The following is a 14,398-nucleotide window of genomic DNA, read 5'->3' as shown; positions in this document are numbered from 1 at the left end:
CACATCGGGCTAATGAAGCACAAGTGGGGCAAGGAGAGGTTAGTGGGCCTAGTGGCACTAGCCAAATTGGAGGTGCCAATGGCCCAACAAAAAGAAGTGCATTTATATCCGTATCTGTTCCAAATGCAAAAAAGACTCCATTGCCATCTTCTAGTGGTGGTGGACAAAAGGACTCATTGCATGATGCAAGTGTCCATGCAGGACTTCAGAGGCAGGCAATTGTGGAGGCAACTAGGAAACTCACACACTTATTTATTCGGTGTCCTATCCCTTTCAATGTAGCCACTACACATCAATGGAAGAAGATAATTAGGGCAATAAGCTGCATAGGGTGTGAGTGGAAAGGCTTGTCCGCAAATGCATTACGCACATGGCAGCTTCGAAAGGAGAAAGCATTCATAGAGACTCAATTGGAGCCCTTAAAGGAGACATGGGTGAAATATAGATGCACAATATTATGCGATGAATGGTCAAATATGTGCCGAAGGAATGTTTTCAATGTTTTGGTGTCTTCATGTAAAGGCACCATGTTTATTAAAGCCATAGATGCCTCTACCTCAAGTCTTACTATCATACGAGCTTTCATTTGGTAGCACATGCAACAAGTCATCATGCACATAGGAGTCCAAAATGTGTCCAGGTGGTGACAGATAATGAAAGCAATTGTGTGTCTATAGGACGTATGCTTAAGGAGGAGTTTCCTAGCATAGTATGGACTCCATGTACATCCCATTGCCTTGACTTGCTTATTGAAGATATTGGGCAAAGATCTTGGATAGATGACATTTTTAAGATAGTAACAAGCATGGTAAGATTTGTGAAGAAAATGCCATCCATCATAAGCATGTTTCGAGCCAATAGCACACTTCAGCTATTGAAGCCCTCTACCACTAGATTTGCTTATATGTTTATTGTATTGGAGAGGTTGATACCGATCCATCTAAATTTGATACAGACCATTGCATGCCAGAAATGGCTCACATGGAGTGAGATAGAGTCTTCAAAGACTCTTGCTTTTAGACGCAATATTTTAAATGAGAGTTGGTGGGTTGAGGTAGAGACATTAGTGAAAAGTCTCACTCCTATTTACATTGTATTGCGCATCACTAACATGGAGGGAAGTACTTTAGAACTTCTATATGAGTATATGGATAAAATTGGCAAGGCCTTGCTTCGCAAGAGCTTTTTGTCCCAAGACAAGTAAGTTTTTGTTTAACTTTTACACATGTAATTATTTGGTATTAACAACTCCTTGATGATTACTCATTATTCTAACTTCTAAGTTTTTAACTTATTTTATCTCTGATCCGTCATCCTTTGCTCTGAACGATTAATGAAATTCGTACAGTGTGGAATGTACGATGGGATTGGTTCCATAAACCAATCCATGCTATTGTACATATATTACATCCCCTTTGGCATAGCGAAAAGTAGTACACTAGTGAGGAGTTAGAGGAGGGTTTCATGGAGTATATGAGGCACCTCACAAAGGATGATATAGATATGATAAGGAGAGTAGAGGATGATTTGTTGGCATTCGCAATCATTCTCTTCATTTTGATCGACCCACAACTAGGCTTCGAGAGACGCAACTTCAATTTGTCTCTTAGTGGGAGAAATACAACAATTGTGCTCCTACTTTGGTATGTGATTGGTGACTTTTATATTTTGAATCTTGATTATCTAATGCATTATGCAACCTAGGTAACAAGTTCTATAATCTATTACCCACTCAAATGTTGATTTTGCGGTTTGTATATTAACAATTGTCAATTACTTAACCTCAATCTTTTAAATTTGAATAGAAACGCATTGCCATTCGAGTCCTCCCGCAAGATTGTGGTTCAGGGCCTAAGAGAGAAATTGGAGCATATAGGCCATGTTCCACACCAAAAAGAGAAACAAGCTCACAATTCCCCAGCTGGAGCATTTAGTGTTTTACCATTGCAATCTCCAACTTCTTGAGAGGATCGCTATGTCCCTTGAGCCTTCACATGTAAATTGGTAATGATTAGTATTAAGTATAATTAACTTTTTAACCTTGAGTCCTTGACACTTGACATTGGTAATTTGCTTGAAAGTTGGATTGTAAATTGTGATATGCATGAATATTGAAAATGTTGAATATTCTCTCATATGATATATCTTTGTCACACTCACCTTTATAGGTGAATGTTGACAAGATTGATATAGAGAAGGTGTGTAGAGAAGGTGTGTGACATCCCACAGCTACCACAGGAGGAGTGAGATACCCACTCCATGCTCTATGAGAAGCTACTAGTGCCGGTGCATAAGACTCATGCACGGAGTTGGACGAGGAGATGATACACAGATCCTCAGAGTCCGAATGAGTCATGAGTCATGACTCATGAGTCGTGATATACAGGAGTCAGTTTAGCAATGCAAAGTCCATAATTCAGACTACAATTGCCAGTTGTTAATTGATATTGATACTTATAGCCTCACTGGACTTTGAAGTTTTGACAAATTATTCACATGATATAGTTACATGTATCATTGTATCTTGATTTCACTTATTATTACAGTACGGGGCAGTTTCGAAAACAGGAGAAATGGAAACGGGAAAAACCAAAGTTTCACAGTTTCGGTTAAATTTTGAAAATGGGGAAACAGCGTTTTGGATCGTACACTAAAATAAATACAATATTATGTGGATATGTAAATATATCAATGCCTACAACAACATGTACCCAAATTTTATACAAAACTTTTGAGTCCATGTCATATGATTGCAATCATAATTCATTACACATGTCACGACTCACAAGTGAAGATTGAAGAGTCAAGACTCAATGGTTGAAACTTTTTTTTTTTTTTGGCAAATAAAGTGTAGCTAATTATATTACTTTAGAAAAAAACCTTGAATACAAAGAAGTGCTCATGCTCAACAGACCAAGCTGGAGCTGGTGAAAGTCACAGATAAATCATATATACAAGTCTCTCAAGGCGGACTGGGGGAATAGGGGCAAGAAGCCATGGAGGGAAAGCGTATCACCCATAGTACGGGGGAGTTTCGAAAACGGGGGAAACGGAAATGGGAAAAACCAGAGTTTCGGAGTTTCAACCAAATTTTGAAAATGGGAAAACAGCGTTTCGGATTGTACACTAAAAAAAAGTACAGTAATATGTGGGTATGTAAATATATCAATGTCTATAACAACATGTATTCAAATTTCATACAAAACTTTGAGTCTTCATGTCATATGATTAAAATCATGATTCATTACACATTTCACGAGTCACGAGTCACGACTCACGACTCACGACTTACGAGTGAAGATTAAGGAGTCAAGACTGAGGACTCAATGGTTGAAACTTAGAACAGCTTAATACAATTAAGACTCAATTTTCAAAATATAAGGTAATAAAATGAATTAGAATTTATGACTCATGAATAATCTATGATCTAAACTTTAAAGAGCAGTAAAGACTGACATTAAGAATAATGGAACAAGAATCAAGATGCATAATAAGTGGGATCAAGATACAATGATAGTAACTATGTCATGTGAATAATCTATTATCTGTCAAAACTCCAAAGTCCAATGAGGCTATAAGTATCAACATCAATGAACAATTGACAACTCTAGTCTGCACTCTGCACTGCTAAACTGGCTTCTGTATATCACGAGTCATCTGGACTCTGAGGATCTATGCACCATCTCCTTGTCCGACTCCGAGGTCCATGATCGAGAAGTTGATGAAACAGCCTTAGTCTCATCCTCTGACTCTGGCTCTGACTCTGCCTGTGATACACGACTACGTGTGGCCCTTACTCCAACCCTCCTCTGTGCACCAGTCTCATGCACCGGTACCGATAGCTCCTCATAGAGCATGGAGTAGATATCCCGCTTCTCCTGTGGTATATGCGGAATGTCACGCACCTTCTCTATATCAATCTTGTCAACATTCACCTGTAAAGGTGAACGAGACAAAGATATATCATATGAGAGAAGATTCAATATGTTCAATCTTGAAATTTCATACATATCACAATTTACAATCCAACTTCCAAGCAAATTAGCAATGTCAAGTGTCAAGAACTCAAGGTTAAAAAGTTAATTATACATAATACTAATCATTACCAATTTACCTGTGAAGGCTCAGGGGACAGAGCGGTCCTCTCAAGAAGCTGGAGATTACAATGGCAAAACACTAAACGCTCCAACTGGGCAGTTGTGAGCTTGTTTCTCTTTTTGGTGTGAAAGAGAGCCCATGTGCCCCAATTCCTCTCAGCAAGCCTTGAACTACAATCTTGTGAGAGAACCCGAATGGCAATGTGTTTCTATTTAAATTTAAAAGATTGAGGTTAAGTAATTGGCAATTGCTAATATGCATGCCGCAAAATCAACATTTGAGTGGGCAATAGATTACAGAATTTGTTACCTAGGTTGCATAATGCATTAGATAATCAAGATTCAAAATATAAAAGTCACCAGTCACATACCAAAGTAGGAGCACAATTGCCGTATTTCTCCCACCAAGAGACAGGTTGAAGCTGTGTCTCTCGAAGCCTAGCTGTGGGTCGGCCAAAATGAAGAGAATGATTACAGAATGCCAGCAAATCATCCTTTACTATTCTCATCATATCTATATCATCCCCTATGAGGCGCCTCACGTACTCCATGAAGCCCTTCTCTAACTCCTTGCTAGTATACTACTCGCTACGCCAAAGGGGATGCAAGATATGTGCGACAGCATGAATTGGTTTATGGAACCAATCCCATCGTGCATTCCACACTGTGCGAATCTCATCAACCCTATAGATAAAATATGTTCAAAACTTAGATGTTAGAATAATGATCAATAATCAAGGAGTCCTTAATACCAAATAATTACACGTGTAAAAGTTAAACAAAAACTTACTTGTCTTGGGGCAAAAAGCTATTGTGAAGCAAGGCCTCGCCAATTTTATCCATATACTTATATAGAAGCCCAAAAGTACTTCCCTCCATATCAGTGATGCGCAATACAGTGTAAATAGGAGTGAGACTTTTCACCAATGCCTCTGCCTCAACCCACCAACTCTTATTTAAAATATTGCGTCTAAAAGCAAGAGCCTTTGAAGACTCTCTCACTCCATGTGAGCCATTCCTGGCATGCAATGGTCCGTATCAAATTTGGACAGACCCGCATCAACCTCTCCAATACAATAAACATATAAGCAAATTAAGTGGTGGAGGGCTTCAATAGCTCAAATGTGCTATTGGCTCGAAACATGCTTATGACGGACGGCCTCTTCTTCACAAATCTTACCATGCTTGTTGCCGTCTTGAAAATGTCATCCACCCAAGATATTTGCCCAACATCTTCAATAAGCAAGTCAAGGCAATGGGATGTACATGGGATCCATACTATGCTAAAACTCCTCCTTAAGCATACGTCCCATAGACACAATTACTTCCATTATCTGTCACAACCTGCACCACATTTTGGACTCCTATGTCCATGATGACCTGTCGCATGTGCTTCCAAATGAAAGCTCTTGTGATGGTAAGACCTGAGGCAAAGCATCGATGGCCTTAATGAACATCGTGCCTTTACATGAAGACACCAAAACATTGTAAATATTCCTTCGGCGCATATCTGACTATCCATCGCATAATATTGTGCATCCGTATTTCACCCATGTCTCTTTCAAGGGATCCAATTGAGCCTCTATGGATACTTTCTCCTTTCGAAGCTCCCGTGTGCGTAATGCATCTGCGGATGGACCTTCCCACTCACACCCTATGCAGCTTACTGCCCTGATTATCTTCTTCCATTGATGTGTAGTGACCACCTTGAAAGGGATAGCACACCGAATAAATAAGCATGTGAGTTCCCTAGTTGCCTCTACAATTGCCTGCCTCTGAAGTCCTGCATGGACACTTGTACCATGCAAGGAGCCCTTTTGCCCACCACCACTAGAAGATGGCAATGGGGTCCTTTTGGCACTTAGACCCGATACGGATATGGATGCACTTCTTTTTTATGGGCCACTGGCACCTCCAATTTGGCTAGTGCCACTAGGCCCACTAGCCTCTCTTTGCCCCACTTGTGCTTCATTAGCCCCATGTGGTGTTGATTCATCCTCTTCTATCTCAATATCCATACGCTTTTGGCGTCGAAGATGGAGACTTACTGTTACTTCTGCCGGCACATTTGTGCAAGGCCCGATGTCTTTGTTGGAAATGCAAGCCAAGTGGTCTTTCACGCGCGTTACACTCACCGATTTCTCCAATCCACAATAGTTACACCGCCACTTCTTTGATCTATCGGAGCCCTCGTATCCCTTGATCGGAGTGACGTGCCTCCAATATGGGTCTAGCGCCATGATATGATTAGCCTTTAGGAGTCAAGACCTAGGTAATGGATTAAAGAAGGAGGAGAAGAAGAAATAAAAAGAAGAAGAAGAAGAAGAAGAAGAAGAAGAAAAAGAAGGAGAAGGAGAAGGAGAAGGAGAAGGAGAAGAGGAAGAGGAGGCGCGAAGTGGCTATTGCAGGTCCGAGGAGGGAAAGGAGAATCATTGCTAGAGGTCCGAGGTAGGGAAGAAGAAGAGCTGTGCAAGCGAGAGTCGAGATGAACTCGGGAAGGACTCGAGAATCACGATGCTGGACAACCACGCGAAACGGGGCTGGCGGGCCACAGAATCCCAAAACGGCATGCTCCCGTTTCCGTCCCAATCCGAAACGGCCGGTCCGTTTCGAACTCTCCTAAATGCCATTTCGGAGTACATAGGTATCGCCATCTGGGACTCCTTGCCAGCATCACGAAGAGCGGGTCCTGGCCGCCCTAAGTGCACATGAAATGACCTCGGAGCTCCTGACGAGCCCTGGACTCGCCCTGCACCTGATCCCATCGGCCTCGAAGGGAGTGGATGATGGAGGTCCAAAGCTCTACTAAGGTCGCCTGTACTGAAAGTCTCTCTCTGTCGAAAGCCACCTGACACCGCACCTTCCAGATATGCCAACTAATAAGACTCTCTATGATTTCCCATACCTCAAAGCGCTCTGCTGTGGGCTCCAGTACCTGGCGGATGGGTAGAGCCTCTAAACCCACCACTGCGCACGACCCTACCTCGATAATGAATATCGTATCCTGCATCTCGGCCTCATACAGAAGGTGACGGCCTTAGCTGACCGCCTGCCAGCAAAAAGAACCCCAAGAGATACTTTCAAGGCTGGGTGCTATGCGACGTAGGATGCGGCATACTCCTCTCCACAAGAGCTGTGCCACCTCACACGACTAAAGGCAGTGCTTTGGGGTTTCCATAGATTACTGTGTGCAGCACTTACAAACTCCCTCCTTTTGCATCTGGGCAAGCCATCCCACCGCCAAGCCTCCATGTGCCACAAGCCATAAAAAATACAATACCCTGCTCGACCTCCAGCTGTCCCATAGGCAGCGCCAAAAGGTCCGTCAAAACGGCTCCGTGATGTTGTGCTCCGCCCAATGCCTGCTACATATGGGCCTTACGGAGGCCTTGCCACACGAGGAGCAAGTTGCGTAGGAAGGGTGATCATGGAGGGGGTTTGGGGGGGGGGGGGGGGGGGGGGGGGGTGATCTGGGCTGACGTGAAGATCCATCTCAAGCATGGCCTCCACTCACCGCCAAGCCTCGGTCTACAGTCCTGAAGACCCTCTTGCAATAGAACCTTCCAAGCCTGCCCTCCCAGTCTGAGACCGTGGACAACTAGCTTGCCCAGGAGGGCCATACTCTGATACTCTAGGTCTATGATCCAAGTCCTCTCTCTAACCGATGTCGTATAATGGTCGCCCATGCCACCTTGGCCCTAGAATCCTTAGAGCCATCTGACCCGAACCAAAGGAAATTCCGCACTAGGTGGCAAAGCTGCATTACGCAAAAGGAGGAGAAGCACCAACACAAGGCGATGTATCAGGCCGTCACTAGGAGAACCTGGTTAATTACCAGGGCTCGGCCAACTAGTGAGAGGCGAGCCGTGCTTCAGTAGGTTAGCTTCCTCTGAATAGAATCGAGGACTGGAAGAAACTCCTGGGCGGGAGTGATGTCGAGTTCCACCTAGAACCCTAGGTACCAAACGGTCTGTCCTCTACTCACCCATCTAAATCCCAGGTAGACACCCCACTCCGTGCTAGAGTCCGGGTCTGTGAGGAAACCAACCGACTTTCGCCAATTGATTTTTGCTCCCGCTGCAAAACAAAACACCTCAAGAGCCAACCTCACTCTCTCCAGCATCAACTCATCGTCCTCTATGTAGAGCGTTGTATCATTTGTATACTCTGAGTCTAACAACTCAGTCTCCTCTCTTACTGGAAGTTGAAGACCACGTAAACCACTCACACGTGACCTAAGAAAGCGAGACATCGCCTCTGCAAAGAGAAGGAACAGGTACGGGTCCGGTACGGGGCCGGGGAGCAGTCTTATCGGACCGATCTCTCTAGCCGAAACTCCTCCCCTTGCCTCCTTGCTATGAGAACCCTACTGATGGCCGATCTGTAAACTGTGGAGACCCGGGAAATCCAAGCCTGGAGGAAACCCAACCTCACCATGGTGCCCTCTAGGAAATCCCAGTCCACCTTGTCATAGCTTTCTCAAAATCCAAGAGTAGTACGGCCAGTCTTTGCCCACTGTACTGGATCCACTCTGTCGCCTTAAAGAAGGTGAATACATTGTCCAGAATGCTCCTATCTTGGACAAAGCCTATCTGTGTGTCATGGATAATGTTTAGAAGCAAGGGGTGTAGTTGCCTACCAATCATCTTTGCTAGTGCCTTATAGGCCACTAACAATAAGGTGATCAGTCTCCACTGGAAAAGCTCCAACCGGTCTCCCCCTTTGGGACGAAGACTGATAAGACTGATAAGGCCTGCCGATAGACTCCCTGACATCTGTCCTGAAGTGAAAATCTCCTGAAAGGCCATCAGTAGGGGATCCTTCACTTCCCAGAAGGTAGTGAAGAAAGCCTTAGAGAGGCCATCCTCTCCCAAGCATTTCTGCCCGTCCTATGTATGAAAAGCCTCCTCTAGTTCCTTCACTGTGAAGGGGGCTAGGAGGGATGTTATCCCAGACCTACTGTCTACATTGCTGTCCTCTAGCTGAGGCTGTCTCCTGCTGGAAGAGGCAACTATAGTAGTCGGTGTCAATCTCCATCACCTCGTCTGGGCTAGAACGGATCCTCCCATACTGATCTCGGAGGCTGCGTATCTGCTCTCCTGAGGTGCGAGACTGGTGCATCTGAAAAAACTCCCTACACATCGTGTCTCCCTTCCGCACCCAAAAAGCTGCTGAGGTGCGGAAAGAGAACTCAGAGCGCTTGTCCTCTAGGCCAACAATGGTTGCTCGCACACGCATCTCCTGTGCATGGAGAGTGGGATCCCTTGGTGCCTCCTGTAATAATCTTTGCGTGGCTGCAAGGTCCCGTTGGAATGCTCTCTCCTCCTCCAAACTCTGTTGCCTGGCGCGTATGGCTGCCTCCTGGCAAATTCTGCTCGACTCAACTAGGGTCTCTGCAACCTCCTCTGCGATCTGGCCCCTTCTGTCCCACTCTCTAATCTAAATCTGCTCTATCTGTCTCGTCACCTCCTCCCTCCTGTAGATCAAGTCAAGGATACGACAAGATCCCGTGTATCTAGGGCAGATGCTGAGGGATCTAGTGTCAGGAGAACCGGGTAATGATCGGACAATGTGGTGCCCGCCAATTGCCCAATCTGGCCTCCCCGAGAACCTCCCCACTCTCCCATATAAAACCTGTCCAGCCGCTCCAACAGGACTCCACCTAGCCGCCTATATCCCTAAGAGAAGTCCAGTGACCTCTCCCTCCTTTGGAAGGCAGGGTCTCTCCAAGCATCGCATGCTCCTATTGCCAGTAGAAATACCTCCCATGCCTCCTGCTCCTCTCCCCGACCATGCCTTGGTAGTTTCTCCGTTAAAACGTATCTTATCCGTAAAGGCATTCTTGGCCGTTGCAATAGGAGTGGTAGTGCTCGGAGAAGGATAGTGTGAAAAAGTGTAGTGTGGGTAGGATGGGGGAATGGAGTACACTTAGGAATGGGCGCCACAGTGCCCACCAGGCATGCGGGTAGTGTGCAAGGTGGATCCATAGGTAGGGATGGGCAGACTAAGCATGGGCATGGTAGCCACATGAAGAACCCAAGGAGATGGGATGGAAACACGAGACACAGAAGACGGGAATCCCTACGTAGGTGTAACCCAAGGAGAGTGTGAAGACGCACCATAAGTTGAATGTGGAAACCCCTGCGTATGAGTAGTCATGGGAGATGTGAAGCTGGGGATAGTGAAGGGGATGCCGATCACAATCGACCCAGGAGTTATGGGTGTGCTCATTTGCCGAAATGTGAGAGGCACTATGTTAAAGGGTGGCATTCCCCCTAACGAAGTACCATGGTGCAAAGAGATAGAGAGCCACTCGATCACATTCCTCAGAGCTCTCAACTATGGAGGGGCTCGAAAGATAATGCTCAGGTGAGGACCTCCGCACCAGCCCACCAGTTAATGTCCATCATGCAACCAGGCCATTGCTGTGCAAACAATGCTAGTCCTTCTTCTCCCATCCACTGGTGTGGCCTGGCACTTGACTCTTCAACTCTTCCTCTATTTGTGTCGTCGTCCACTCCCCTCAGTAAGAGGACTGAAGAAAAAAAGCGTAGTTTGGTCCATCCGGTGGTACTAGTAGACCTTACCCCTCCTTGACTTACGAACCACGAGGATCCCCACCTCTAGAGGTAGTGGGAACTCTCTGCGCTCTGCAACTCTCAAGTAGGACCATGGGCCACTACGGAAGAACTCCTGTGGCAACAAGTGTACCTGTCTCGAGAGAGTGTGACGAGCAACAAGGGTGGATGAGCTAGTGGTTGTATGGGGCGGGGAGGACTACTGGTGCGAAGAGGATATAGGCGTGTGTGGCTCATCACCTCCTGTGGGAGGAGGGGGGTGGGTCTGAGGGGGATCGCTTGAACCAGGTGCGGATCAAGGGGGGTGCTCGATATGGGAGAAGGTGGGGGGGAGGATGATCGAGGGATGGTAGGATGGACGGAAATACATGGCGGATGTGTGTGTGTGTGGGGGGGATGGTGGTCCTGGAAGTGGGGGGTTGTGGGCCAGGGTCAGTGGGGGAAGGGGGGGGCATGGGATGTGGAGGGAGGTGGGTGTGGAGGCTGTGGGGACTCAAGAGAGGTAGTCTGTGGCACGGGTGGTGGATGTGGGGGCTACGGTCTTGCCGGGTGGGGCAAACAGGGGGGACTGTGGAGTGCTTTGCCGAGGGGGTGTTGCACACCCACATGCTCCTTGCTGCCGAGGTTGGGTCTGAGACGCTGGCTGCATCCCCCTGTCGTCTTCCTCTCTGTCGTCTCTAGACCCGTGTGAAGCCATCAGCGTCCACCTGCGAGCCTCCTGGCGGAGCCACCTTGGCTCCGAAATGCGTGCAACCTGCTGCATGATGCCCAAAGTCGTGGCAGCGTAGACACTGCCCTGGCTGCCCCGTCACAATGACCTGCTGCCTAAAGGAGTGCTCACCCGCCTCAATCTCTAGGAACTCTGGGATATTCTTGATCTCTTTCACTGCCACCCGTACCTTTGGAACTCCTGCAGCTGTCATTGCATCCACGAAGGACGCGGGAAGGATAGTGCCGAAAAGCCGTCCAAAGTCTTCCACCAACTGGCGATACTCAATCGTCATGCCGAGGAAAAGAAGGGTGATCAGGTGCCGAAGAAACCTGTTGTGGAGTGCAAACGCCTCCACAGTAAAGCCCCTGTACCAAGGGACCATGTGTATGACCCCCTTTGTGGATGCATATGGTGAACTCGCGAGTAACTCGTGAGCTGCATCCGCCGAGCTGAGCTGGACCATGAAGATCCCTTGGCCCAATAGGACCGCCTCCTCGATCTGCGCTGTCCCGATGTGCAACAAGGAGTGTAGCCAATCCCGAAGCTGGTCCCTGGATGGGGAATGCCCTACTACCTAACCATAAATCGTTGTTTCTATTAGCTCAGCTCCTTAGCTTGGACGGCTAAGAGTTGTTCCTCAAAAAGCACTACGCGCAAGATATTTGATTGGGGGACATTCGCTAAGTGCGCCGGCCTCTGACCAAAGGTTTCCATTGCGCGTCCCTTCTGAGAGAACTATCAATCACGTCGCGGTGCTACTTAAGGGGGGGAGTTGCTACAAATGGAGGGAGCAACTAGAGGGTGGGGGGATCAATGGTGCGAGGGAGGAAACACTGTTGTGTTTGCTACAGATGGATCCGAGTTTGCGGGCAGGGGAAGCGCGCCCGAGGGGAGGGGGGAAAGGGAGGAGGGGGGAGCAAACTGTTTGGGCTAGGCACGGAGGGGGGCCGTGGAATGTCGGGGCGGGATGGGCAAAGCGGCCAGGCGGGCGGGGGAGGGGGGGGACAGTCGTGTGGGCAGTCGGATGGGGATCGTTGGGTGTGGGTAGTCGGGTGCGGCAGTTGTGTGGGCAACGTACAGGGCGACAAGACGGAGCGAGTTGACGAATAGAGCGGGAACGGGATGATGACGGGCTACAAGTGGAGGCCGCACGTGAAGAACGAGGGGGCACCAGCCAAGGCAACGGGCAAGGCAAGGACGTACGTGAGGGAGTAGTCAGGAAGCGGAGGTAGCAGGCGACACGACGGCAGGTGTTGATCTTCAGGATATACCCACTGGGTAGAGGCTCGCAGCTCACATACTTAATGGTTGAAACTTAAAACAACTTAACACAATTACGACTCAATTTTCAAAAGTTACGGCAACAAAATGAATTATAATTTATGACTTATGAATCATCTATGATCTAAAGAGCACTAAAGACTGACATCAAGAACAATGGAACAAGAATCAAGATGCATAATAAGTGAGATCAAGATACAATGATACATGTAACTATGTCATGTGAATAATCTGTCAAAACTCCAAAGTCCAGTGAGCACTGAGCACCGAGTACTAGACTCTAGTAACTATTGCATAATAAGTATCAACATCAATGAACAACTGGCAATTGTAGTCTAGACAATAAGGTCCGATGTCTTTGTTGGGAACGCATGCCAAGTGGTCTTTTACGCACGTTACGCTCCTCAATTTCTCCAATCCACAATAGTTGCACCGCCACTTCATTGATCTATTGGAGCCCTCATATCTCTTGATTGGAGTGATATGCCTCCAATATGGGTCCGGCACCATGATTAGCCTTTAGATAATGAGAAGAAGAAAAAGAAGAAGAAGAAGCAGCAGCAGCAGAAGGAGAAGCATGAGAAGGAGAAGGGAGTGTTCCCGCAACAGACCGCAGGATGCCGAAACGCCGGTCTATGGTTTCCGTTTTGGTCCGAAACGGCCGGTCTGTTTAAGTAGCCCAAAAACGCCGTTTCGGGGTACTATGCTTATTATGCATCTTGATTCTTGTTCCATTGTTCTTGATGTCAATCTTTAGTATTCACTGCTCTTTAGATCATAGATTATTCATGAGTCATAAATTCTAATTCATTTTGTTGCCTTAAGTTTTGAAACTTGAATCTTAATTGCGTTAAGTTGTCTTAAGTTTCAACCATTGAGTCCTCAGTCTTGACTCCTCAATCTTCACTCGTGAGTTGTAACATGTGTAATGAATCATCATTTCAATCATATAACATGAAGACTCGTAGTTTTGTATGAAACATCTTGTTGTAGATGTTGATATATTTACATATCCACATAATACTGTATTTTTTTTAGTGTACAATCCGAAACGCCGTTTTGAAAATTTGGCCGAAACTCCAAAACTATTGTCCATAGAACCAGCTGAATACCACTGAAACTAATGATCATACACTGAAAACCAGCACTCGGTAATCAGTCTCTCATGATCATAACCTGATGCAAATGTACAGTTTCAAAGCTGCAGTGAAAACCATACCCATCTGCATACATACCACAGTGACTAGTGCACTGAATAGTGACCTCACGACAGACATACTGTCAGCACAGTACCTTGGATGCATGTTGAATACATCTGAGATTCACTATACACGAGAGCAGTCCATTCATGGAGTGGAAGTGCTACCTTCCCCTTGAGTATCAGGTGGTACTTTGGACCCTTGCCCTGCTGAATTTGAAAGAGCCCGATCCAAAGTCGGCTCTAACTAAAAGGCATCAAGGTAAAGCTGCAACAATTGAGGATGGTCTGCCAAGTCATCCTCTTTCATCCATTTAGCATCCATTGGTGAACACTTGTGAAACTTCACCCAATAGCTTATGGAAGCTTTACCTTTGACCTTTTCTCTTTATGTGCCAAAATCTGCTCAGATACCAATATCTTATTCAGCTCCTCTACACTGGACTGAATTTCAGCAAATACGTCCTTAGACACATCACCATAAAAAGGCCTCAACAAGCTCACATGAAAGGCATCATGTATCCGCTAGTGT

At 46.4% G+C, this 14,398-nt stretch overlaps 2 protein-coding genes across 3 annotated transcripts in view; both read right to left on the bottom strand.

Moving 5' to 3' along the window:
* Positions 1–14,398, bottom strand: part of LOC148037035 (uncharacterized) — a 109,292-nt gene that overhangs the window by 13,099 nt on the left and 81,795 nt on the right. The window lies entirely within an intron of this gene.
* Positions 3,551–4,663, bottom strand: LOC148037036 (uncharacterized). The gene is made up of 3 exons (XM_087677230.1): positions 4,469–4,663; positions 4,115–4,306; positions 3,551–3,935 (listed from the first exon to the last, which is right to left on the bottom strand). The coding sequence occupies exons 1-3, from the start codon at positions 4,646–4,648 to the stop codon at positions 3,654–3,656; spliced, it is 654 nt and encodes a 217-aa protein (XP_087533356.1). The 5' UTR covers positions 4,649–4,663; the 3' UTR covers positions 3,551–3,653.

This window comes from Lygodium microphyllum, chromosome 4 (genome assembly GCF_053477565.2).
Source record: "Lygodium microphyllum isolate KBCC chromosome 4, Lygodium_microphyllum_v1.1.10, whole genome shotgun sequence".
NCBI lineage: Eukaryota > Viridiplantae > Streptophyta > Polypodiopsida > Schizaeales > Lygodiaceae > Lygodium > Lygodium microphyllum.
The sequence above is the reverse complement of the archived record's forward strand: the minus strand, read 5'-3'. Positions and strand labels throughout refer to the sequence as shown.

Coding starts and splice junctions, on each gene's coding strand:
- LOC148037036 (XM_087677230.1), bottom strand. CDS start 4,648: ATGGAGTACGTGAGGCGCCTCATAGGGGATGATATAGATATGATGAGA. Junction 4,307..4,468: donor GCAATTGTGCTCCTACTTTG/GTATGTGACTGG, acceptor AAATTTAAATAG/AAACACATTGCCATTCGGGT. Junction 3,936..4,114: donor TGTCCCCTGAGCCTTCACAG/GTAAATTGGTAA, acceptor TCACCTTTACAG/GTGAATGTTGACAAGATTGA.